General features: G+C 46.5%; 1 protein-coding gene across 1 annotated transcript; it reads left to right on the top strand.

The window, feature by feature from the left end:
- The first annotated feature begins 1,300 nt into the window (after positions 1–1,300).
- LOC105516539 lies at positions 1,301–6,497 on the top strand. Its single transcript, XM_011948799.1, has 4 exons — positions 1,301–1,334; positions 3,163–3,264; positions 5,046–5,130; positions 5,907–6,497. The coding sequence occupies exons 1-4, from the start codon at positions 1,301–1,303 to the stop codon at positions 5,989–5,991; spliced, it is 306 nt and encodes a 101-aa protein (XP_011804189.1). The 3' UTR covers positions 5,992–6,497.
- The last annotated feature ends 16,250 nt before the right edge of the window (positions 6,498–22,747 follow it).

The following is a 22,747-nucleotide window of genomic DNA, read 5'->3' as shown; positions in this document are numbered from 1 at the left end:
GGCCAAGGCTGCGGCGTCGAGCGCCTGCACAACCCCCTTCCCTACCGCTCCTCTCCTCCCCTCCCCCCTTCCGCCCCCGGGCCCCGGAGCCGAGCCGGGCCACCGGGGGGCGGGGAGCGCCAGCAGCGCGTGGCCACGCCCCCCGAGCCGGCTTTTTCTAGGGCGGCTCCGGGAGCCTCTCCGCCGGCTGCGCCGCTCGCCTCCCAGGGAGCGCTCCGCGCTGGCCCCTAGCTCGGCTCCGCTCCGCCTCCGCCACGCCGCTCTCCGAGCTTCGGCAGCAGCCAGCGCCCCTTCCGCGCTGCGACCCCGGCTCTCGGCTCTGCGTCCCTGTAGCTCCGTGTCCGGCATCTCGCGCCCCGCAACCTCGCCGTCTCCCAAGTCCCGGGCCCCTCTTCTGTCGCTGTCCGTCGCTGTCCGTGTGTCGCTCGCTCCGTCTGTCTCTCCGCCTCCCCAGCCCTTCCTTCCTCCCTCTCTCCCTCGCTGGCTTGCACGTTCGCTCGCTCTCGGACGCGGCGAAACAGCTTCGCAGGCAAATCCCAGAAACCTTTGCAAAAAGCTTGCAATGAAATTTAAGAAGTTCTTCGATTTCGGCGCCATTTTCGAGTGGAGCCAGAGGTGACATGCGATTTTTTAAAAAGGGACTTGGTGGCTGGCCTCTTTCCCGATTGTAACGACTGTTACGGCAGACCGAAAAAAATCTGGTGGTAATTCTGAAAAAAGTGCTGTGGCGTTTGGGGGTTGTAAAGCACGTTTTGGGGGCGCGGGATGGGGGCAAATCTGACCTCTAAAGTGTTTAACAAATGAGTGCGACCGGGAAATTCTCAGGAAACGGACTGGGAAAAAAAAACTAACATGGAGGGGCGGGGAGAGAACTGAGTAAGGGGCAGTGACCGACTGTCAGCCTCGCTATGGTCGGGAGCGACTGGTTTTGACAGAATGTAAGTGAACTTTTCCTGACTCTTACTTGCAAGCAGTTAGTTATGTCTTGGAAAGAAATGTGTGATTAATTTCACATTGTCTCTTCCGAATTATAACTTTCAAGGTTGTTTAGTTTTCCCTGTAGGGAACTTGACATTGGGAAAGTTTGGCTAGAATGCGCCGAGGGAAGGTACAACGTGTGTTTGGGGTGTGGGGGACGAAGGCATATGCAAAATTAAAAGACAAAACGTTGTAAAGTATGAACAGAGGAAGAGGCGTATTCTTTGGCTCTTAAATCATTTAGCCAAACACATTGCAGTTCAGAAGGGGGTGGGGCTATGGCAACTCGAAAGTATCGATTCTTTGTCTATTGTATCAGCGAATGACCATCTCCTTAAGTGTCAAGACGCCCCTTTGTAATCTCTTTTCGTAAGTAAATTTCAGTCTAAGGGGAAATATGTAAACTAGGGGATCAAGGTGGCTTTTTAGGGGTGTAACTCGTTGTACTATCACTGGGAGAGATGAAAGGGGTTAGGGTGAAAGGTGTAAATGAATTTGATTCCAAGAGCAATCTGGAAGGGACCTTCGCCTTTGACACCGATGCTATTTCGAATGAACTTTTGTTTTTCTAAGTAGTCAACTAAGGAAATGTTAAATTAGGCGTGACTTTAACTTCTGACATGATGGCTCGTATATGTGTGTGGAACAAAATATTGGGGTAAAGTTGTGGAATTTTAAGTGATAATTGTACATTTGCTAAACATGTTTTTTTTTTCTTTTTAAGGGCAGTCAACGACATTTTTCTCCATTAATCCCAGTCAATGTAAAATTGTTTGTAAATATCATTGCCAAAACAAGATGGAATGTAGAGATACTTGTCTGTCCCAATTTAGGGAATGGGGTTATTGTTACTAATGACAATAATTTTTTTTTTTTTTACCATGACATAATGTATTTGTTACCACTGGATCTCAGTCTGGATGTTATAAATTTGATACTTAATCTTATTAAATACTCTGCACATTTTATTAATTAATAAATAGGACACTTAACAGTCATTGTACTGGTTTTGAAAAACCGACATAATTTGTAAATGTAACAGGATACTTACAGTTGGATAATTTAAATGTCTATTACTTGTGCTGAAATGTATTGTAACTTTCAAAACCATTACAGTTAGTGCTGATTTTGTTTTAACTTTTCGGTTTGTGATTGAGGATTTCAGAGTGGGTTTTTTTAATGCTTAATTGAATATTGTATTCAAACAAAAAGGGGTCATGCATGTGACTTGTTGCTAATATGTGTCCACGTTAAAAAGGAAAAAGTGGTATCTAATGAGTTAATCATTAAGGAGTATGCGCAGTGCCGGCCATTTCAGGACATGAAGGAGTTTCTGTGGAGCTGCTTGAAACAGGAAGGAGCGACTTGACATCAAGTATTTAAACTTTTTGATTTATGTTTTGATAGATGGCATTGATAGGTGTAAATTACAAATAAGTTTGAGTAACCAGTTTAATATGTAAACTGGTATTTCATCTACAGAAATTTCTCTGTCATTGTTTGAAGCTCTTAAAAATGACTCAGAGCAGGGGTGTTGTAAGAAAAAACACTAGCAGTGAGTTAGGACATCAAATGCTTTTAAAGATGGATATATATGTCGCAGCGATAGTATATATTAGAATCAGCTGAAGCTACCGGTGAGGTTTTGGTTATTTTCTTTCAGTCATCTGAGTCCATTTCCAATAAAGGATTTTTGTTTTGTTTTGTTTTTAATGGGGACAATGAATGAGACTTGTAATATGCAGCAGGAAGAAGTTTCACCAAGACTTTGAAGCTGGCAAGAATGATCCAGATGTCCAATTGCCTCTGCTTAATCTTACTCGTCTACTTTCAGAAGTAATTAGATTCTCCTCCACACGAATTCCTATCTCCCATCGCTCTGCTTTTCACCACTACATTTTTCCAAGATTCATCCTCGGGAAAAAATTGAGAGCCACACCTTGGGTTCCACCTGCAGCTCCTGGAAATCAAATGATGAAGTTATAAAAAGTACCTTAACTTGGAGTGAGGTGGCCTAGTCATAAGTTTTGCCCTATTCCTTGCCATGGGGTAGGGCGGGGCTTCTTCCAGTCATCCAGTCTTTCTTCACCCGCAGGTACCCCAGATCTATCCCCCTTCATTGACTCCGAGGGGATACAGCAGCAATTCATGTTTTGAAGTGTTCTAAATGGTTCAAAACGTGAGGCGCTGCTATACCCCCTCGTGGGGAAGGTAGAAGGTGGGGTCTGCCGGACGCGTGTTCCTGCCACCAGGTGCCCGCTCCCCGCGAGGCCGGCTCAGGAGCAGGTAGGTGGGCGGGGGCTCGCATCTCTCTTTCCGGTGGGTCCTCGCCCTTCCTTGTCCACGCAGCAGGACTGTAGTCCGGGGAGGGAAGTATTCCTGACTGGGCTAGGGGTGGCCAGTCCAGGGCGCACATAGGCGGTGCGAGGGACGCGGTGCCCGCGCTCAGCCGTGCCCTAGCAGCGGGAACAGTTCTGCAGTGAGTGATCAGTGCTCTGGAGTATTGTTTCCGCTGCCAGGGTAAGTCTGGGACTGCCGTTCGGGCCTACCCAGCAGGTAAGTCTTAGGCCATCGCCTGCGGCGTCGGCCCTGGGAGCAGCGAGACCCAAGATTGCATCAAATGTTTGCCCCGTCCTTGCATATGTGACTGGACGTGAATGATGCTTCATTTTGGTACCCCCTTTCCCTGCTCAGGTAGAATTTAAACAATTGAAAAAAATCCCTTCCCAATCAGAATACCATCTACAGGACAACGAAGAAAACCCATCTTAAGTCCCCAACCACGAAATGGTGGGGGGTGGGGAGGACTGGAAAAGGAGTAAGGGGAGAGGAAGGGTGAGCAGCTGCAAGAAGTCTTCACACCTCTCTGCGGTTCCTGGTAAACGCACTCATGTCCTGGGTATGGAAGGGACTTACGAGTTCAGGAAAGATAAAAGTAACAGGCTTCTTCCACACTCCCTCGCCCTCCCTTCCCCGCTGCTGGGTTAGGGAGGCTCCATGGAGCTCCAGCACCCTAGAAGGATCCGGTGAGGCGCGAGGCCTTGCGGGCAGGTGAACCCATGGCGGGGTGGAAGGCGCCAACCTGCCTAATCTGAGCCTGAGGCCTGCTGAGAAGCGTGGGGGCCTTGGGATAGCTCCCGAATGAGGATGTGCGTTTCTAGCTTCTTTGCGCCCTCCTCTCCCAAAAATCTGCTCCCACAATTCCACCCTGGAGGCGCGCCCCCAAGACTCCTTTGTCGCCCCAGGGGCGGGACCTGAGCTGTCGATTTCAGGGGCCCTTCGTGACTCCAAAAGTCCTGGGCGCTGTCGCTCATGAGTGCTGCACAACTGTCGCCCTCCAAAGCCACCTCCATCCCTCACTGGGCTGGCCTCCTGAGCCTTCGGTGAGGAAATGGGGTTCCGAGTTGCCCGCCTGGGAGCTTGACAGCCTGACTGGAAAAGGGCTAATTCGCTAAGTTTCTGTGCAAATCACTTGAGCTAATTATTTGATCTGAAACATGGGCAGGTAAAGGACCATTGGCAGGCGTGGGGAGGGAGGCGTGGAATCTTTCCCACACTTTTTGTCACCTTTCAACAATAACCACGACACACCCAAATCCCTCTGGTCTGAATGGGCTGGCTGGAACTGGGCTTCCCGGGACCAGGAGTGGGCCCCTAGAAGTTTCCCAGTTTGGGATAGGGCCGGGGTTCCGGAGTCCAGAGCTGGGAGTCGGGTTCAGCGGCCCGAGACGGTGGCTCTCCCAGACTCCCTTGCGCCGGGGCAGTGCGCGGGGGCGGCTCGAGTCTCTCCCGGGCCTGCGGGGACCCTCAGGCTCCCGGGGCGCCGCCCACTAGCCCGACCCGGCGGCGACTCCCAGGCCTGGAAGCCCCCATTCTGCTCCCGCCCCGCCCCGGCTGGCCAGCGCAGGGCCCCTCAGGCCCGCAATCTCCAGGCTCAAACGGTGAACAGGTCCCTGCATCCGCCTGCCTTTGCACTTGGGGGTGGGGGAGCCACCTTGTGACGCCCCTTCTGCCTCTCACCAGCTTCCCCCTTTCTCCCCGTTCTGTACGGTTTCCCTTGGAGCCAGAAGGAAGCCCAGTGCCAGCCAGCCTTCCTGAAAAGACCAAGCCCGCGCCATCCGGCTTCCTCCAGTGGACGCCTGCAGGACCCAGGTGAGATACGGGACTGGTTGGGGACGCGAGGGGCGGAGGGCGGCGAGCAAGGGATCCTGACTTGGGGGCGTTGCCTCCCGGAATCCAAGCGACCTTTTGCCCGCGTCTCCCGAGATGCATCGAAATTGAGCCCGTCCACATAGCCCCCTGACTGCGTGGTGCTCTTTTCTGACTTAAAACATTCCCTGTACCTTTATTTACACGATCCAAGTTGCAGTGTGCCTAGATTTTCCTCCAAGGACAAAAATGTGAATAAAGCAATATTTTAGCCAAACATTTCCGTGTCAATTAAGAAGATTGCAATTCGTTCCAGACTATAAATTCTCTTTAACAACTCCCTAAGGTATTCTTTTAAATTGTTTTTCAACGTTGCTAAATGTGCATCATAATGTGTGGGAGACTTGTCTAAAGTGAATCAATTTATACTCGGTTGATTAACTGACCCGATGTTACCACCTCCAAGGAGGCACCTTTCCACTATTTTCTCATTTTTTCCCCAACACATGTTACTTGTTAGTGAGGAAGCTGCGTGCACGTGGCATTGTATAAAGTTTATTAAGCAGACGTGGCCCTTAAACTAGGAAGAGCTTAGTATAACTCTAAATCTAAAATTCGACATTTCGGTAAGTTATGAGACAAGATACCCAGGTTGTTTGATAAACCAGAATTGAACATAATTTTTTTAAAATTTAAATCACAGGAATGCTTTTCTTGAAGGCATCGGCATCTCCAGTTAGCAGTACTGATTTTTTTTTTTTTTCCTTTTTCCGACAAAGGAACACTACATCAACACTCTTGGCGGGGATGTGGACAAGAAGACTCCCGTTTCAAGAAAATACAATCATCTCTCAAAGGCTGTAATTTATATACATTTTAAAACTCTCTAGGCATTGAAAACCACCCAAGTGTCCCAAATAGAAGGGTAAAATATAATCAATCACTCAGTGTAATATTATACATCCTTTAAAAATGTTATTGGGAAATGTTTTATGATCTGTAAGTCCAAGGAATCCTCTCCCACCATTTCTTTCTCCCCGCTGTTCCCCCATACCCACACTTCTTTGTTCCAATTGGCATGTAAATTTGGTTTTCCCGCCAAATGAGTCAGTCATGATGGTAACGTCAACTGATTTGAACAGATGTGTGTCAATGTTACTTGGAAAACTAGATGTCAATGACCAGGGCCACAGAAAAAGGCAGTGGTTGCAACTCTGTAAAAATGTATGCATGCACAAAGACAAGGACTAAAGTGGAACCCCACGCAGGAAAACAGTGGGCTGTACTCCAGTGCTGGGACATTGAATGACTGTATGATGCTTTTGATTTCCGTTAACATGGGCAACTGTCCAATTAAAAACTCCTAAGGACTCTGCAGTGCAAATTGTTTTGCGGATTGTTTCAAAACACCATACCTATCAACTCATCAAGGCAGATGGGGCAGCAGGGGACTGGGTTCGTTCCCTGAATCCTAGACTGCTATAGAGTTCAGGGCAACATTTGCAGAAAACCTGAGCCTATGAGATGGGAGTTAACTTACAGGCAGCTTTCCTGAGACTGTGCAAGATGAAAATAAAACTAGGTTCAAAATATATGTTTGGGGAAGATCAATGAGTTTATCGATAGAAATTAAAAGACTTGAGTCAGGGGCTATATGCAAGTTGGCATATGTTCTTAGAGATCTTTTTTCCCATTGGCCTGCAGTATGACTTAATCTCATAACCCTAGAATTTTATATATGCATTTGTATTTAGAGTTATTACATGACTCTTAAGCAAAAAAGAGTATATATACATCAAGTATAGCAAACGTGTATGTCCCTGCCCCCCTACATCCCACTCAGGCCCACCCATTAGTTACTGCTCAGTGAATAAACAAGGATTGTCTAGCTCTTTCATAATATTTCACCTATCTGCCACCTTTTCCTCCCTCCCCAGCTCCACAGCTGATCTCTTTGGCAAGTTCTGCCAGGCTTAAAACCCCTGTGGGGATAGTAAATTGAGCCAAGAGGGAGGAGTCCCGAAAGACTTCCACTTCCTGTGGTTGTTTGGGCCTTTGAGCACTCCCCATTCCACTACTGAGCTCTATAATCTGAGCAATTGGTGGGAGTTTGGAAACATGGCCTTGGCTCCACTGCTGGAGTCAGGGAGCTCAGAACACTGCAGCAACCTGAGAGTGAGTGTCTTGGTTGCTTTGAAGTCTGAGTCTCCCAAGTCAGTTCCCTCACCTGTTCCCTCATGTCCACCCCCACCTGCCATCCAGACGAGACTATTACCCTAAGACCAGACCTTCTAAAGGCGTGGCCACAGAATCACCAGTATCCCAACATCCTGCCTTTGTATCGTGTGTTTACATACTTTTCCAAATACTTTCTTTTTTTTTCTTTTTTTTATTTGTGACAACCTTGAAAGACAAACAGAGTTAAGGCAGTCCAAAAAATAATTACAGACAAGAAAACGGGGGCCTCTGCAGGTGAAGGATTTGTCTGAGGCTAATCTCTGGGGGCTCTTCCTCCAGGCCTCATACTGTGTTCCTTATGTCATTACCTGTTCATCAGAACCGACTATGCAGTAGTGACCAGAGCGGGAAGTGGAAGTAAATGTGTTTGGTTACAAAAATTCCAGGTGAAACTGACTAGTCTTATGATGAGCTTTGGCCTAGGGCGAGGCGGCCCAAGATTGGCCCCAGGATTACTTAGTAGTGACTATAAGTTACCCAGCCGCGTACAAGTCAGTCTGCACAAACCAAAAAAGCATGATTTAAATTCCTTTTAAACCTCTGTCCCATATTTGTGATTTTCTGTAGATTCAATCAAATTATCTTAAGGAAACAAATGAAGTGTCCAGCTATGGGGGTTGACTTAATCTAGTCACTCACTCAATAGAACCTTTTTCAGCCATTACAAATAATAATGATAGCAACTATACAGAAACCTGGAAAATGCTTATGATATCAACTTTAAAAAAATTCGGGGCCACAAAATCACATGGACACCATGATTGAAAAATAGGAGCAGAACCTGGAGGAAACCTGCAAAACAGACATACTTGTTACTTAAGGGTGGTGGGATTAGAGCTGAAGTTTCTTCTTTCTCTACTTTTTCATGTGTGTGTGTGTGTGTGTGTGTGTGGGATGCCACGTTTTCTTGTTATATTGTCAAAATATAATTCTCTAAAAAGTCTTTAGGGGTCATGGGTGATACAGAAATTTGGGATCAGTCAAGGATGCACAGACCTCAGACATCTCGGGGATCATCATGTCACGAGATACCACTGTGCACTTGTGACAGATTGATAACTGAAAGGTCTGGGAGCCACTCATCTTCATAGCAAAACGCGTGGTAAGTATTACAAGACGAATCAATGAAACTATCAGGAAGAAAGTGGGACCTAAGCAAAGAAGAAAGGGGTTGCTATGGGATGGGGGGGGATGAGTTGTGTTTTCATAGGAGTGTAATGGGAATGTCCTTAACTATTTGTGTCTTTATTGCTTTAAATGTCTGTTGAATGAATTGAAACTTACATAGGGTATATGATTTTATACTTGTGCTAGCATGCTAAAATAAAGAATTTATGCTCAAGCAAACAACTGGAAAACATTTTGCTATAAGCATTACAGACACAGGGTCATTTTTAATATGTTGACTCCACACAAGTGGTCAAGAAAAACCATAAAAACTACATGAACAGAAAGCCCCAGTTAAAAAAATGCATGAAGGTGCTTATTTCAATATTTTAAGGATGGAAGTTAGGAACATCCTGAATGACTAACAACAAAGGATTGGACAAATAAAATACAGTGTAGCTAGTACAATAGAATAGGAGGCTTTCATGTAACATAATGTTTCTGAAACTGATTTTCATGTCATGAGAATGTGCTCCTGAGAAAACATTTAGTGATTGAGAAAAGGTGCAAAATATTTTCCCATCTCTGCAATGTAGGTATATAGGGAGCATTCTACAGGAATAGTTTTGTATCAACATACAGATAAAAGGCTAGGAGGAAACATATAAAAATTGTATTGTGATCATCTCTGAGTTGTGGTATAAAAGTGACCAAAGAAAGATGCTAAACTATTTTTGCGATGTGTTCCTAATATGTAATATGAATGTATTGGGGACATTTTGCATTCATAGTTTTGTATCAATAATATGGGGAGAAAAGGCCATCAGGAAGTATACCAAAAGTCTAGAGGTGGTTATCGCTGACTTGTGTCACTATAGGCAATCAAAAACGATACTAAACTCTTTTTGCGATGTGTTCCTAATGTGCACTATAAATATATTGGGAACATTTTGCATGTGTAGTTTTGTATCAATATACAGATGAAAAGATGGAGGAAATAAACCAAAAATCTAACAGTGGCTATCTGTGGTTTACTTCTGTGATAAATGTAAGATGCAGAATTATTTTTGCAATATGTTCCTGAATATGTAGTATAAGCATATTGGGATCATTTTGCATCCATAGTTTTGTATCAACATATGGAGAAAAGTCTAGGAAGAAATATACCAAAACTTGTAACAGTATCATAGGTAATGTTTGTTTTTCTCTTTATACTTTTATGTATTTTCCAAGTAATATTTGTGTAAACAACAAAATGCATTACTTTTACAGCAATAATAAAACATTTTATTTTTTAAAAGTTTGTATGTTTTTTAAAGCATGAACCCCTGACATAAGGGTAGGGGAAGACTTCCTATTTGGCCAGCAGTGGGCCTAGAATACTTTTTCAAACATATCTGGGAAACCTTTGTACAGCTTCAGTTGGATCTGCAGTGCAAATGTGTTTTCATTTGCTCTTGGCAAAGGAAAGAGAAAGTATAACTTAAAAATATAACCACAACAGAGTTATAATAGTAATATTACTAAACCAACTGCTATCTCCTGTCTAATCAAAGTAACATTTAAAGAAGTACAGAAAGCTGAAACAGGCTCCTTTTCCTCTAGTAGCAATTCAGGAAGGCGGTACTTGGATGCTCGCCCAGGGCCTCAAGACACATTGGCCAGTTTGAGACATGCCCAAGTGAGGAAAACACCTTACAGAAAGGTTATTTCCACTCAGCCAACTTCTTGCAGATGCAGGTAAAGCTGCCCTGCATTTTCCTGCAAATTCAGCTGAGCTCCATAATAACTCTGGTGTTGCAGAACACATGTGACACCCCAATTTAGGCAATCCCTGTTCTGGTCTGAAGGGCACTTACCAAGGTTTTAACGTTCCTCAGTGGCACTGATATGAACAGAGACACATTACAGGAGGATCTAAAGTCCTTCCTATCCTTTTAGTAGCATTTTGGGAACTGTTCCCCCATCAAAGGCATATTTGGCACTCTAGCAAGTCCATATGACTAGACATTACTTTCTTTCTTTTTCTTTTCTTTCTTTCTTTTTTTTTTTTTTTTTTTTGAGATGGAGTCTGGCTCTATCGCCCTGGCTGGAGTGCAATGGTGCGAACTCGGCTCCCTGCAAGCTCCGCCTCCCAGGTTCAAGCGATTCTCCTGCCTCAGCCTCCCAAGTAGCTGGGACTACAGGCATGTGTCACCACACCCGGCTAGGTTTTTTGTATTTTTAGTAGAGATGGGGTTTCACCATGTTAGCCAGGATGGTCTCGATCTCCTGACCTCATGATCTACCCACCTTGGCCTCCCAAAGTGCTGGGATTACAGGCGTGAGCCACTGTGCCTGGCCGACATTACTCTCAAAATAGATCCATCATATTCCTTAAAGGAGAAGTTGAGTTGTGAGGCGCAAAAAATATATGTGTGTGTGTGTGTGTGTATCCATTTACAAAGATACAGGAGACCATTCCTCCAATTTCCTGATGCCCTGCCCTTGCTCTGCTTAACAACACACAATCATACAACCAAACTGGTCCCCATGCTTAAATGTGCGTGCTCCTCTTTAAGGAGCATGAGCATTTTTCCCTGCCACATTCTGTCAGAGCATATTTACCGGGTGCCCACCTCTGTGCTAGTTACTTGTGGGTAGAGGAGAGGGTAGGCGAGAAGCGGGGGGTTAAGGTGATACTGAGCCAGAGAGGCCTTGAACACACGGATACTTTGTCTGCCACTGGGTACAGAGCAGGGATCAGCTGAGGCTTTGACCTTCGTCTGAGCCAGGTCAGACCACACAGAGAATCTGCTTTGCTAAGCAACCATCTGAGTGGCCTCCTTTCCCCTAGGGCTCACTCTAGTCCCTGCTGGACAAAATGTATGGAATAGGGGCAGAGTGTGGGAGGGACCCCTTTCTAAATGGGAGGTCTCGCCTCTAGGGCTGAGAAAGAGAGACAGAAAAATCACCCCAAATTGAGCATTGATCTTAAGCACCTTTCGTTGACCCCAGTGAAAAAAAATCTTCAACCCCTGAATTTCTTTATATATATATAGAGAGAAAGACAGAGAGACAGGGTCTCGCTATATTGCCCAGGCTAGTCTCGAACTCCTGGGCTCAAGCCATACTCCCATCTCAGCCTCCCAAAGTATTGGGATTACAGGCGTGAGTCCCTGCACCCTGCTGGATTTCTGAACCAATGAAACGTCCTAGAATTTGGCCAGTACAAAGAGTGCTTCTCAGAGTTGGAAGTATGCCAAGAGGGGCTGAGGAGGGGCAGGTGCAGAAGGTGCCGAGGGTTTGCCTTTGTTAACAGGGTACAAACCCTCATTTTACACAAGTTCAGCCCCTCATTTTACAGAAGAGAAAACCAAGTTGCAGAGAGAGAAAATAAATCTCAGAGAGGTCGTGCAGAGAATTGGGCAACGTCAAAACTTGAACCTTGAGCTCCAGGGCTTTTTCCATTGTAATACACTGGATCTAAAGGATATAGGGAGTGACTCAGGAAGACTCTATGAAGGATATGGGACTTGATGAGCACCTGCAAAAGTTGGTGGGGCTGGACATGGTAGTGTTCACCTGTAGGCCCAGCTACGCCAGAGGCTGAGGGAGGAGGATCACTTGGGCCCAGGAGTTCCAGGCTGCAGTGCACCATGATGATTGTGCTGATGTCTGGCCACTGCACTCCAGCCTGGTCAACCAAGCGAGACCCTATCTCAAATCAAAAATTAAAAAAAAAAAAAAAAAGATGGGTGGGGCCAGAAGAGGCAGAGAGGACAGGGGTGGACATTCCAGGCAGCGGGTAATGACATAAGCACTGGAGGAATGGATGTGGTGTCACCACAGGGCAATCTGGAGGAAATTAAGGTCAAGTCTTGCTTCTCAATGTGGGCTATGCAAGCCCTCGAGGGTATAAGATAGTGTCCCATGTGTTGCCAAAAGCCACAGAATATAGATGGCACAGTTTCCTAGAGCACAGCTTGGTTTCCATAATGAATAATTTATAGCATTGTTTTTCTGTAAAAACAAGCACAAATTTAAAAAGATAAAACTGAGACCTCACAAAATCATTTCCAGTTTGTTGCAGGCCCCTCCAGGCCGTCCCAGGACTCCCACTCCAGTCTCATTCCGAGGGAGTATTTGTGCACTGGTCTCTAGGCATTTGGCTGTTTGTTTTTCCTGCCAGCACTCCTTGTCTTCTGATAACAGCTCCATGACTCTTTCCTTTGCTGAACTGCCCCTCCTCCACTGCAATCATGAGATTCTGGAAGGGCTGCCCATCTCTGTAAACTGCTGAGCCTTTCACCAGGCACGTGACCCAGGTCAGGCAAACCACGGTATCCCATCCTCTCTTCCACAATGATTGTGGTAAAGAAAGGTCACGTGTTCACGTGACCCCAGCCTAACCACTCAAAGTACTTGCCTGGGATTTTTTTTTTTTTTCTTTTTTGAGACAGGGTTTCAGTTTGTCACTCAGGCTGGAGCGTGATGGTGTGAATGCAGGTCGCTTCAGCCTCGAACTCCTGGGCTTGAGCAATCCTCCCGCTTAAGCTTCCTGAGTAGCTGGGACGACAGGCACACCATCACACCTGGCTAAGTTTTTAATTTTTTTTAGAGATAGGGTCTCACTATGTTGTTCAGGCTAGACTTGAACTCCTGGGCTCAAGTGATCCTCCAGCCCCAGCCTCTCAAACTGTTGGGATTACAGCGGTGAGCCACCATACTCAGCCTTGCCTGTTTTTTTTTTTTGTTTTGTTTTTATTTTTGTTTTTTATGTTCAATGCTGAAATGGAAAGAGCCTCCCTTTCTTCTGTGGCTTCTAAACCTAAAGCTGTATATGGCTATGCCCTCCCTCACCCTGCTCTGCCATGTCTCTCACCCGAGGAATATTAGCAGGAGAGAATGAGAACAGCATGCACATAAAAACATAAAACATGCACATAAAAGAGAGAGACGACAGACAGACAGAGAGACAGAGACAGAGAGCTAATGACATTGCTTGAGTCCTTGAACCCGGGTGGTTCTGGCGTCAGCTCCACTCCTGTCCCTCAGTGACCGGAGCACACATTGTCCCTTTTGTTTAAGCTAGTCTCATTTATTCATTCAGCAAAACTTATCAAGTACTTTCTAAGTGCTGGGCACTATTCTAGGAACGGAAAAAGAGCGGTGAACAAAAGAGGCAAAGACCCTGCTCTTGTGGCGTTTCCCTACCACACTGAGTTGTGCCTCTGTCTCTGTCACTTCCAACTGGAACAGTGCTGCCAGCCAGACCATGGGAGGCTTGACATGCTGGCCTAAGGACTGTGCTATAAACAAGAGGGAGACTTTGCATGTTAGCCTGAGGACTACTATAAACAAGGGCTGGGGGGTGGGCGTTGAATATTCTCAGCAGAGGAATCACATGATCTTTCACAAATGTCTAGATATGAGGCTGGGCTAGGTTGGAAGCAGTGACTACAAAAAGGCCGGAGTGGCTGGCGCTCTGATTTGTTCAATTTTTGAAATGCCCTCATGACGAAGGTGGCCTACCTGAATCAAGGTCTCTGGAAGGAAACCCAGTTTGGGAGGAAAATAAAGTGCTTCCAGGAAGTGTTCCAGGCCTAGCTCTTCCTGCTCTCCCATCCTTTCCTGGCCGGGTCCTTTGGTTCAGCCTTCCCAGCTTGCTCCACTCTCTCGCCCTCTGCCCGTGTGCTGCACTGCTGCTTCGCTTCGAGGCCTACCTAGCACTGGATTCCTCTCCCCTCGACCCCACACCTGTCTGCACATGGAGTCCACACGCCACTGATAGGAACATGTGAGCTGCAGGGAAGGCTTCCCTCTCCCTCCCCGCCCCAATCCACCTACCTTGTTTTTCTTTGAGACAGAGTTTCGCCCTTGTTGCCCAGATTGGAGTGCAGTGGTGCCATCTCAGCTCACTGCAACCTCCGCCTCCCAGGTTCAAGTGATTCTCCTGCCTCAGCCCCCGCAGTAGCTGGGATTACAGGTGCCTGCCACCACGCCCGGCTAATTTTTTTGTATTTTTGGTAGAGACGGGGTTTCATCATGTTGGACAGGTTGGTCTCAAACTCCCGACCTCAGGTGATCCACTCCCCTCAGCCTCCCAAAGTGCAGGGATTACAGGTGTAAGCCACCACGCCAGGCCTCCACCTACCTTTCAAGACCTATTCCACATGCCTCCTTCTTTTGAGGACTTCCTCGACCACCCCAATCATACTGAACCTCGTCTGACCTCCTGCCATACCCAATGTCCAGACACTGGCTCATAAGATGTCCATTTTTACAGGCGTGCCTTCTGCAAATCCGTAGGAAGCACCAAGAACCAGGCCTTTCTTCACCCCCAAATTTGTCATGGAGCCCAGCGCTGTTCCCGGCACAGCAGAGCAGGTGCTCCATCCAGGTTGACTGATGACATTGAGCACAGAGATGGCCTGGGGATAAGGTCATCTTAATCCTTTTCCTGGGACAGTCCTGGCTTGGGCCTACTTTATTGTCATAATTATTAGTAGCATCTTCTTTCACTCTCAAAAGTGTCCCATGATAAAATATATTGTAACCATATTTGTTTAGAGGATATTGAAGGGGGTTGTCACAGCCCAGTTGAAGAGATTCCTGATATAGAACAAAATATTTATACAATCAAAACAGCATTAGGGCCCACAGTGATGGCTCATGCTTGTAATCTCAGCACTTTGGGAGGCCATGGTGGGCAGATCACTTGAGGTCAGGAGTTCAAGACCAACCTGGCCAACACGGTGAAACCCTGTCTCTACTAAAAATACAAAAATTAGCTGGGCACGGTGGCTCATGCCCGTAGTCCCAGCTACTCGGGAGATTGAGGCACGAGAATCACCTGAACCCAGGAGGTGGAGGTTGCAGTGAGCCGAGATCATGCCAGTGCACTCCAGCCTTAGCAACAAAGTGAAACTTCGTTTCAAAAAAAAAAAAAAAAATCAGCATTGTGGCAGGGTGCGATGGCTCACACTTTATAATTCCAGCACTTTGGGAGGTCACAGTGAGAGGATAACTTGAGGCCAGAAGCTTCAGACCAGTCTGGACAAAAAGTAAGATCTCATCTCTATTAAAAAAACAAACAAAACAAACAACAACAACAAAAAAAAACATTATTATGTATTATGTTGCAATTCCATGCTCTGTCACTTGGAACTGAACTTGTTCCTTAGAGAACTCCGGAAAGTCTTGCCTACTCAACTGCAACAGGCTCCCACACACTCTATGGCACATGAAGCATTAAGCCACAGGCCAGCCTGTCACAAGACACAGGTATCACCTCCATTTATTTCACATCATGGGTATGCAAAATAGCATTGTTATGTGCCTCCAGGACTGGGAAAGCACACAGGCCCGGTCTAGGACCAGAAAGAATTCAAAGGCAGCCATGAACAAACCTCAGGTCTAGCAGATGAAGCAAAGGGTTGCTTCATGGTTCTTTTCAGAGTGGCTTTAGTTTGTGAAAGTCTATCTCACCAGGAGCAACCAAAAGAAAAAGCGCCCTCATCCTATCACCCTTCCATCATCCTCTTCTACCTCTGTCTGTCTCCCCAGAGTTGTGGCTTCATCCTACCCCTGCTTCCAGTGTAACCATCCAATGGATTCACCATGCCCCTTGCCTAGACAGAGCCGATTTATCAAGACAGGGGAATTGCAGTGAAGAAAAAGTAATTCACGCAGAACCGGCTGTGCGGGAGATTGGAGTTTTATTATTACCCAAATCAGTCTCCCCAAGCACTCGGGGATCAGAGTTTCTATTTGTTTGTTTGTTTTATGAGATGGAGTCTCACTCTGTCACCCAGGCTGGAGTGCAGTGATCTTGGATCACTGCAACCTCCACCTCCCAGTTCAAGAAATTCTCCTGCCTCAACCTTCTGAGTAGCTGGGATTACAGGCCCCAGACACCACGCCCAGCTAATTTTTGTATTTTTAGTAGAGATGGGGTTTCACCACGTTGACCAGGCTGGTCTCAAACTCCTAACCTCAGGTGATCCACCTGCCTCGGCTTCTGAAAGTGCTTGGCTTACAGGCGTGAGCCACCGTGCCCAGCCGAGGATCAAAGTTTTTCAAGATAATTCGGCAGGTATGGGCTTGGGAAATGGGGAGTGCTGATTGGTCAGGTTGAAGATAGAATCCTAGGGGGTCGAGGTGAGTTTTTCTTCTTGGGTGCGATGGCAGAACTGGTTGAGCCAGATTACTGGTCTGTGTGGTGTCAGCTGATCTATTGAGCTGAGCCAGATTACTGGTCTGGGTGGTGTCAGCCGATCCATTGAGTGCAGGGTCTGCAAAATATCTCAAGCACTTATCTTAGGCTTTACAATAGTGATGTTATCCCCAGGACCAATTTGGGAAGATTCAGACTCTTGGAGCCAGAGGCTGCATGATCCCCAAACTGTAATTTCTAGTCTTGTAACTAATTTGTTAGTCTTGCAAAGGCAGATTGGTCTCCAGGCAAGAAGGGATCTTTTCAGGAAAGGGATATTATCAATTTTGTTTCAGAGTCAAACCATGAACTGAATTCCTTCCCAAAGTTAGTTTGGCCTACGCCTAGGAATTAACAAGGACAGCTTAAAGGTTAGAAGCAAGACGCAGTTGGTTAGGTCTGATTTCTTTCACTGTCATAATTTCCTCAGTTACAATTTTGCAAAGGCAGATTTACTGGCACTCAACCTGGACAGCTCTGTTTGCCTTGGATACTCATATTCTTCAGAGTGGAGCACCTGCAAGACAGACAGACCTCCCTCCAGCAGATTAAAGATGGCTACAAATTCTTTGACATTCCTCCCATAGACACTTGAGGTCTACATCCCCTCCTCTTAAATCTGGGCTAGCTTCAGTGACTCGCTGCCCAGTGTGGCCAAAGTGGCCTTGCAGCTTCCACTGGGTTTCTTGGAGCCTCGAGCTTCCACGTAGGCATCTACCTACTCAACGGGCATCGTGCTGGAGAAACCACATGAAGCAATGACATGGAGAGGTCCTGACACTATGATTTGGAGAGAAGGAGCTGCTGGGCAGTCCCTAACTGTTCCAGCCCTCAGTGGTGCAGGTCATTCCAGTTAAGACCCCAGATATCGCAAGTTACCCCTGCCAAACTGCCAATGTGTGAGCAAAAGAAATGATCCTTGTTGTTTTAACAAACTAAGTTTGGGTGTGGTTTATTATGTCATAGTTGATAAGCAGAACACTCCTTCTTGCCCATATTAATTGTTTTCAGCTTTATTGAGGTATAATTGATATACAAAACTGCACATATTTAATGTATACATTTTGATGAGCTTTTGCCAATATGGATTTATCGTTTCTTGTAGCATAAATCTGATGCGATATTAAGCTCTGTAACAGATGTTTGTAGGCCGGTGTTCATAGCAGCACGATCTCCATTAACCACAAGGTGGAGGCAACCCAAATATCCTTTGATGGGTGAATGGATGAACAAAATATCCATACAATGGAATATTATTCAGCCTTGGAAAGGAAGGAAACTCTGAGTCTTGCTACAAGGTGGACGAACCTTGAGGACATTATGCTAAGTAAAATAATCCAGAACCAAAAGGACAAATATTGTATGATTCAACTTATAAGAGTTATGTCCCCATATGAGCAGCACAACTCAGAGAGACAGAAAGTACAGTGGTTCTTGCCAGGGGCTGGGGTAGGAGGGAGAATAGAGTTAGTGTTTAAAATGTACAGAATTTTAATTTGCGATGATGGGAAGGTTCTGGAGATGGATGGTGGTGCTGGTTGCACAACAATGTCAATGCACTTAATGCCAGTGAACTGTATACTTAAAAATGATTAAAATGGTCAATTGTATGCCATATAAATATAACCACAATAAGAAGAAATGGGAAAAATAAATGTATGTTGGAAGGGTCAATTAATTTAAAGAATTAATTTAAGAAATTAAATAGTTAAATTAAAATAATAAATATTTTTCAAATACTTACACAAAAATAACAAATGGCCAGACACAGTGGCTCGTGCCTGTAATCCCAGCACTTTGAGAGGCTGAGGTGGGCAGATCGCTTAGGTCAGGAGTTCGAGACTAGCCTGGCCAACATGGGGAAACCCCATCTCCACGAAAAATATAAAAATTAGCTGGGTGTGCTGGCAGGTGCCTGTAATCCCAGCTACTCGGGAGGCTGAGCAAGGGAATTGCTTGAACCTGGGAGACAGAGGTGCAGTGAGTTGAGATCACGCCACTGCACTCCAGCCTGGGCAACAGAGTGAGACTCCAACAAGAACAAAACAAAACAAAACAAAACAAAACCAAGAGGAGCGAGTCCGAGTGCATGGGGGTGGGGAGAGTCTGCTCATCATGGGAGTCTGTGCCTGAGTGGGTTGAAGATGGTGACCTTACAGGGGGATGACCTGGAGCAGGGAGTAAGAGCCCAGGAAGGGTGAAGAGATCATCCGTGTGGAGGGGCCACCCAGTGTGGCATACAGAGCCTGAGGAGGGCATCCACACATGGGGCCAGCCTGGCACAGGTGTTAGAACCTAGAAGGTCAGCCTGGGCAACATAATGAGACCTCATCTCTGCAAACAAATATAAATAGATTAAACAAAAATAAATAAATAAATTAGCTGGGCGTGGTGGTGGGCACCTGTGGTCCCAGCTACTCGGGAGGCTGAGGTAGGAGGATCACTTGAGCCAGGGAGGTTGTTGCAGTGAGCCTTGATGGCACCACTCCACTCCAGCCTGGGCGACAGAGCGAGATCCTATCTCAAAAAAACAGGACCCTAGAAGGTTGAGAATGGTGTCTGCAATCAGGGCGGTATAGGGCATCCACACAGGATGGTCTGCTAGGGACTGAGTATGAGCAGGGAGGAGAGGGTGTCCGTGTGGAGGGGCGGCCTGATGTGAGGTCGAGAACTCAAGCAGGGTAAGGAAGACATCCATGCCGCAGGCAGCCAGGTAGAGGGACTCGGAGTCCAAGTGCAGCGAGTAGGATGTCCACGTGGGGACCAGCTTGTCCTGGAGAGTCAGAGGCCGAGCTAGGGAGTCAGCATCTCCCCGGAGAGGCAGCCTGGCAAGACGGTATCAGACATGAGCTGGGTCATGAGGGCATCCACAGAGGGGCCGCTCGGCATGTGAAGGCAGAGCCCAAGTGGAGTAAGGAGGGTGTTTGCAGGGGGTGTGGGGTGGCCTCCTGCAGGTTTCCAAACCTGAGATCGCACCACTGTACTCCAGCCTGGGTGACAAGAGTGAAATTCATACTATGCTCCTATGCCAGGCTGCCCTTGACCACATGGATGAGCTACTGACACCTCAGGATCTCACATCAAACACCCATGGGTAGCGTGGCCTGGCGTGTCAGAGTTCAAACCGGGGAAGGATGGTGGGCTGGTGTTTGATGTGAGATCCTGAGGTGTCAGTAGCTCATCCATGTGGTCAAGGGCAGCCTGGCATAGGATGTCAGAGCGTGGATGGGGCGTATAGGGTATCCGTGCCATGGGGTGGCCTGGAGCATTGTTTCAGAGCCCAAGCAGGGTTCAGAGGGCGTACATGTGGAGGACAGCCTGGCATGGCCAAATCTTGGCCCAAGTGGGCTGAGGAGGCCATCAATATGCAGAGTGGGTGGGACTAGTATGAATTTTAGGACACCCGATCCTAGTCACAGTTAACACAGCTGAGGATGGGAATGACGTGTCAAATGAAAACTGGGACAATTACTGAAAGTCTAAATGCATGACAACTCCACCATCCATACCCCTGCTGCCCTTCCCCATTGAGCTCCCTGGAAACCACCTTATTGCCCTGGGAAGGAGGCTGGTTTTTACTCTCCGTAGCAGATGTCTCTAGTACCTCTTGTCCCTTCCCCTTGAGCCCCACCGATTTCAGCTGCTGAAGTGCACTGTTTTCTACAAGATCAGCCTGACCTCATGCAGGCAGCACAGTGTTTGCCCTTGAGGGAGCATTAAGTCTCTTTCTGCTTTCAGTTTCAAGGCCTTCTCTTAACTGGCTGACTTTTAACAGCAGGCTGAGCCATTCTCCCTTCATCCCAGGGAGAAGCCTCCATGGTGGGGATGGGAGCTTCAGTTTAAAGGCTCTGGTTTCCTGTTCTTCAGTGGACAATACTGAAAGCCTTCTGGATGTTTCCAAGGAAGCCTCCTGTTTCCTACAGGGATGACCTCATTCATAATGCACCTTTTTACTGGCTTTTCCTCTTCCCCCGTCTCACTCTCTTGGCTCCCTCACCCCAATTTCTCAGGACCAACTCCCAGATAAATCACCTGCTCTCAAATCCTCTTCTCAGCCGCTGCTTTGAAAGGAACCCAAACTAAGATAGTCTACATTTGGAGATGCCATAATTAAATGTCTGTGTTCTGGTCCAATTATTTTATTTTATTTTATTTTATTTTATTTTTGAAACAGGATCGCCTTCTGTCACCCAGGCTGGAGTGCAGTGGTGCAATCTGGGGTCACTGCAGCCTCGAACTCCTGGGCTCAGGCGATCCTCCCCTCTCAGCTTCCTGAGTAGCTGGGACTACAGGAGTGCGCCACCATACGAGGCTAATTTTTGTGTTTTTTGTAGAGATGGGATCTCATTACTTTGCCCAGGTTGGCATGGAGCTCCTGAGCTCAAGCAATCCACCCACCGTGGTCTCCCAAAGTGCTGGGATTACAGGCATAAGCCACCGCACCCAGCATGGTCCAATCATTTTAGAGTGAAGCCGGCAGACAGGCTGCATTCATGCCACAGAGCTTCCAGTCAGTTTATGGGTGTCTCAACCCTAAGTATGGCCAGCCAAGATCAGGACCCAGAGCTAGGACAACAGTGAGGTAAGCAATGCGCTCTGGGTGCAAAATGTAAGGAGGCCCTCACTCTCAGGTGCCAACCTGGCACTTGCAGGACCTCGAGCCTGAGAGACCCCTGACATTTTGCACCCTGGGCTCTCTGCTTGCCTCACCCTACTCCTGGCTCTGGCCAAGCCACTAATAAAAAGCCTCTAAGATTGAAACAAACAAATAGAAAAAAAAGAAACTCAAATGAAAAAGAAACAATGCAAACAACAAAAAGCAATTCTTAGAAATCCACAACATTCTCAGAGGCATAAGATAATTTATTTATCCACCAAGAAGAAAAAGAAGGGGCATTTAAAGAACAAGAAACAGCTCCAGGAAATTAAAGGTTCAAGATACCACTCAGCAGAACAAAAAAGGCAAAGAACAGTCAAACAGACCAGAAAAGGAAAAGGACATTAGAGGATTGTTCCAGATGCGATGTAAGAGTGCCAGAAAGGGGGTAAGAAAAAAGTGAGAAAATATTATTAAAGAAATGATACATTAAAATATCCAAAGTTGAAAGACATCAAGTTCCAGTTTTCAAATAATAAATACACTGCGTGCCTAACAGAGTGAATGAAGAAAGCCCACATCAAGTAACCTTTTTGTGTAAATTTCAAAAACAAGAATTAAAAAAAAGATTCCGAAACCCCATCTCTACCAAAACTACAAAAATTAGCTGGGTGTAGTGGCGCACACCTGTAAGTCCAGGTATTCGTGAGGCTAAAGGCAGGAGAATCGCTTGAACCTGGGAAGTGGAGGTTGCAGTGAGCCAAGATCGTGCCACTGCACTCCAGCTTGGGCAACAGCAAGACTCCATCTCAAAAAAAAGAAAAGAAAAGAAAATATTCTAAGAGCTTCCAGAAGGAAAAATAGGTTATATACAAAGGATCAGGAATCAGAATAGCTTTGGATTTTTCCAGAGAAATACTGTGTTGGCAGATAGAAGATCAGGAAGCAATGCCTTCAATATTCTGAAGGAAAATTAATATCCAACACAGAATTCTATACCTGGCCAAACCAACAATTAAGTGTGAAGCTTGAATACAAACACTTTCAAACTTGCGCAGTCTCAAAAATTCCTTTTACTGCGCCCTTTCTCAGGAAGCTCCTGGAGGGTGGATGCAAAATGAGGGAGAGACACCAGCTTTTGTAAATCGCAAGCTAGGTAATTTGGACTAACACTACTGCTAAAAATATCAGAGAAGGTGGACAAAATCACTTAAAAATATCCTCAAAAGTATAAAATACTTAACTAGATAGTGAGAAGGTAAATGCATCGAGCTCCGGAAGAGGGCAAGAACCCAGAGAGATGAGCCCAAATCTTGGGCGTCACTTTTGCTCAGAGATAGGGAACAAAAGTCAGGGTCCAGGGTCAGTCAAAAATGAAGACTCTGTGCGGGCCGGGCGCGGTGGCTCAAGCCTGTAATCCCAGCACTTTGGGAGGCCGAGACGGGCGGATCACGAGGTCAGGAGATCGAGACCATCCTGGC

This window comes from Colobus angolensis, unplaced genomic scaffold (assembly GCF_000951035.1).
Source record: "Colobus angolensis palliatus isolate OR3802 unplaced genomic scaffold, Cang.pa_1.0 Scaffold283, whole genome shotgun sequence".
NCBI lineage: Eukaryota > Metazoa > Chordata > Mammalia > Primates > Cercopithecidae > Colobus > Colobus angolensis.
Note: the sequence above shows the minus strand (reverse complement) of the source record. Positions and strands in the feature narration are given on the sequence as shown.

Coding starts and splice junctions, on each gene's coding strand:
- LOC105516539 (XM_011948799.1), top strand. CDS start 1,301: ATGACCATCTCCTTAAGTGTCAAGACGCCCCTTT. Junction 3,265..5,045: donor CGAGGCCGGCTCAGGAGCAG/GTAGGTGGGCGG, acceptor CCTTGGAGCCAG/AAGGAAGCCCAGTGCCAGCC. Junction 5,131..5,906: donor TGGACGCCTGCAGGACCCAG/GTGAGATACGGG, acceptor TTTCCGACAAAG/GAACACTACATCAACACTCT.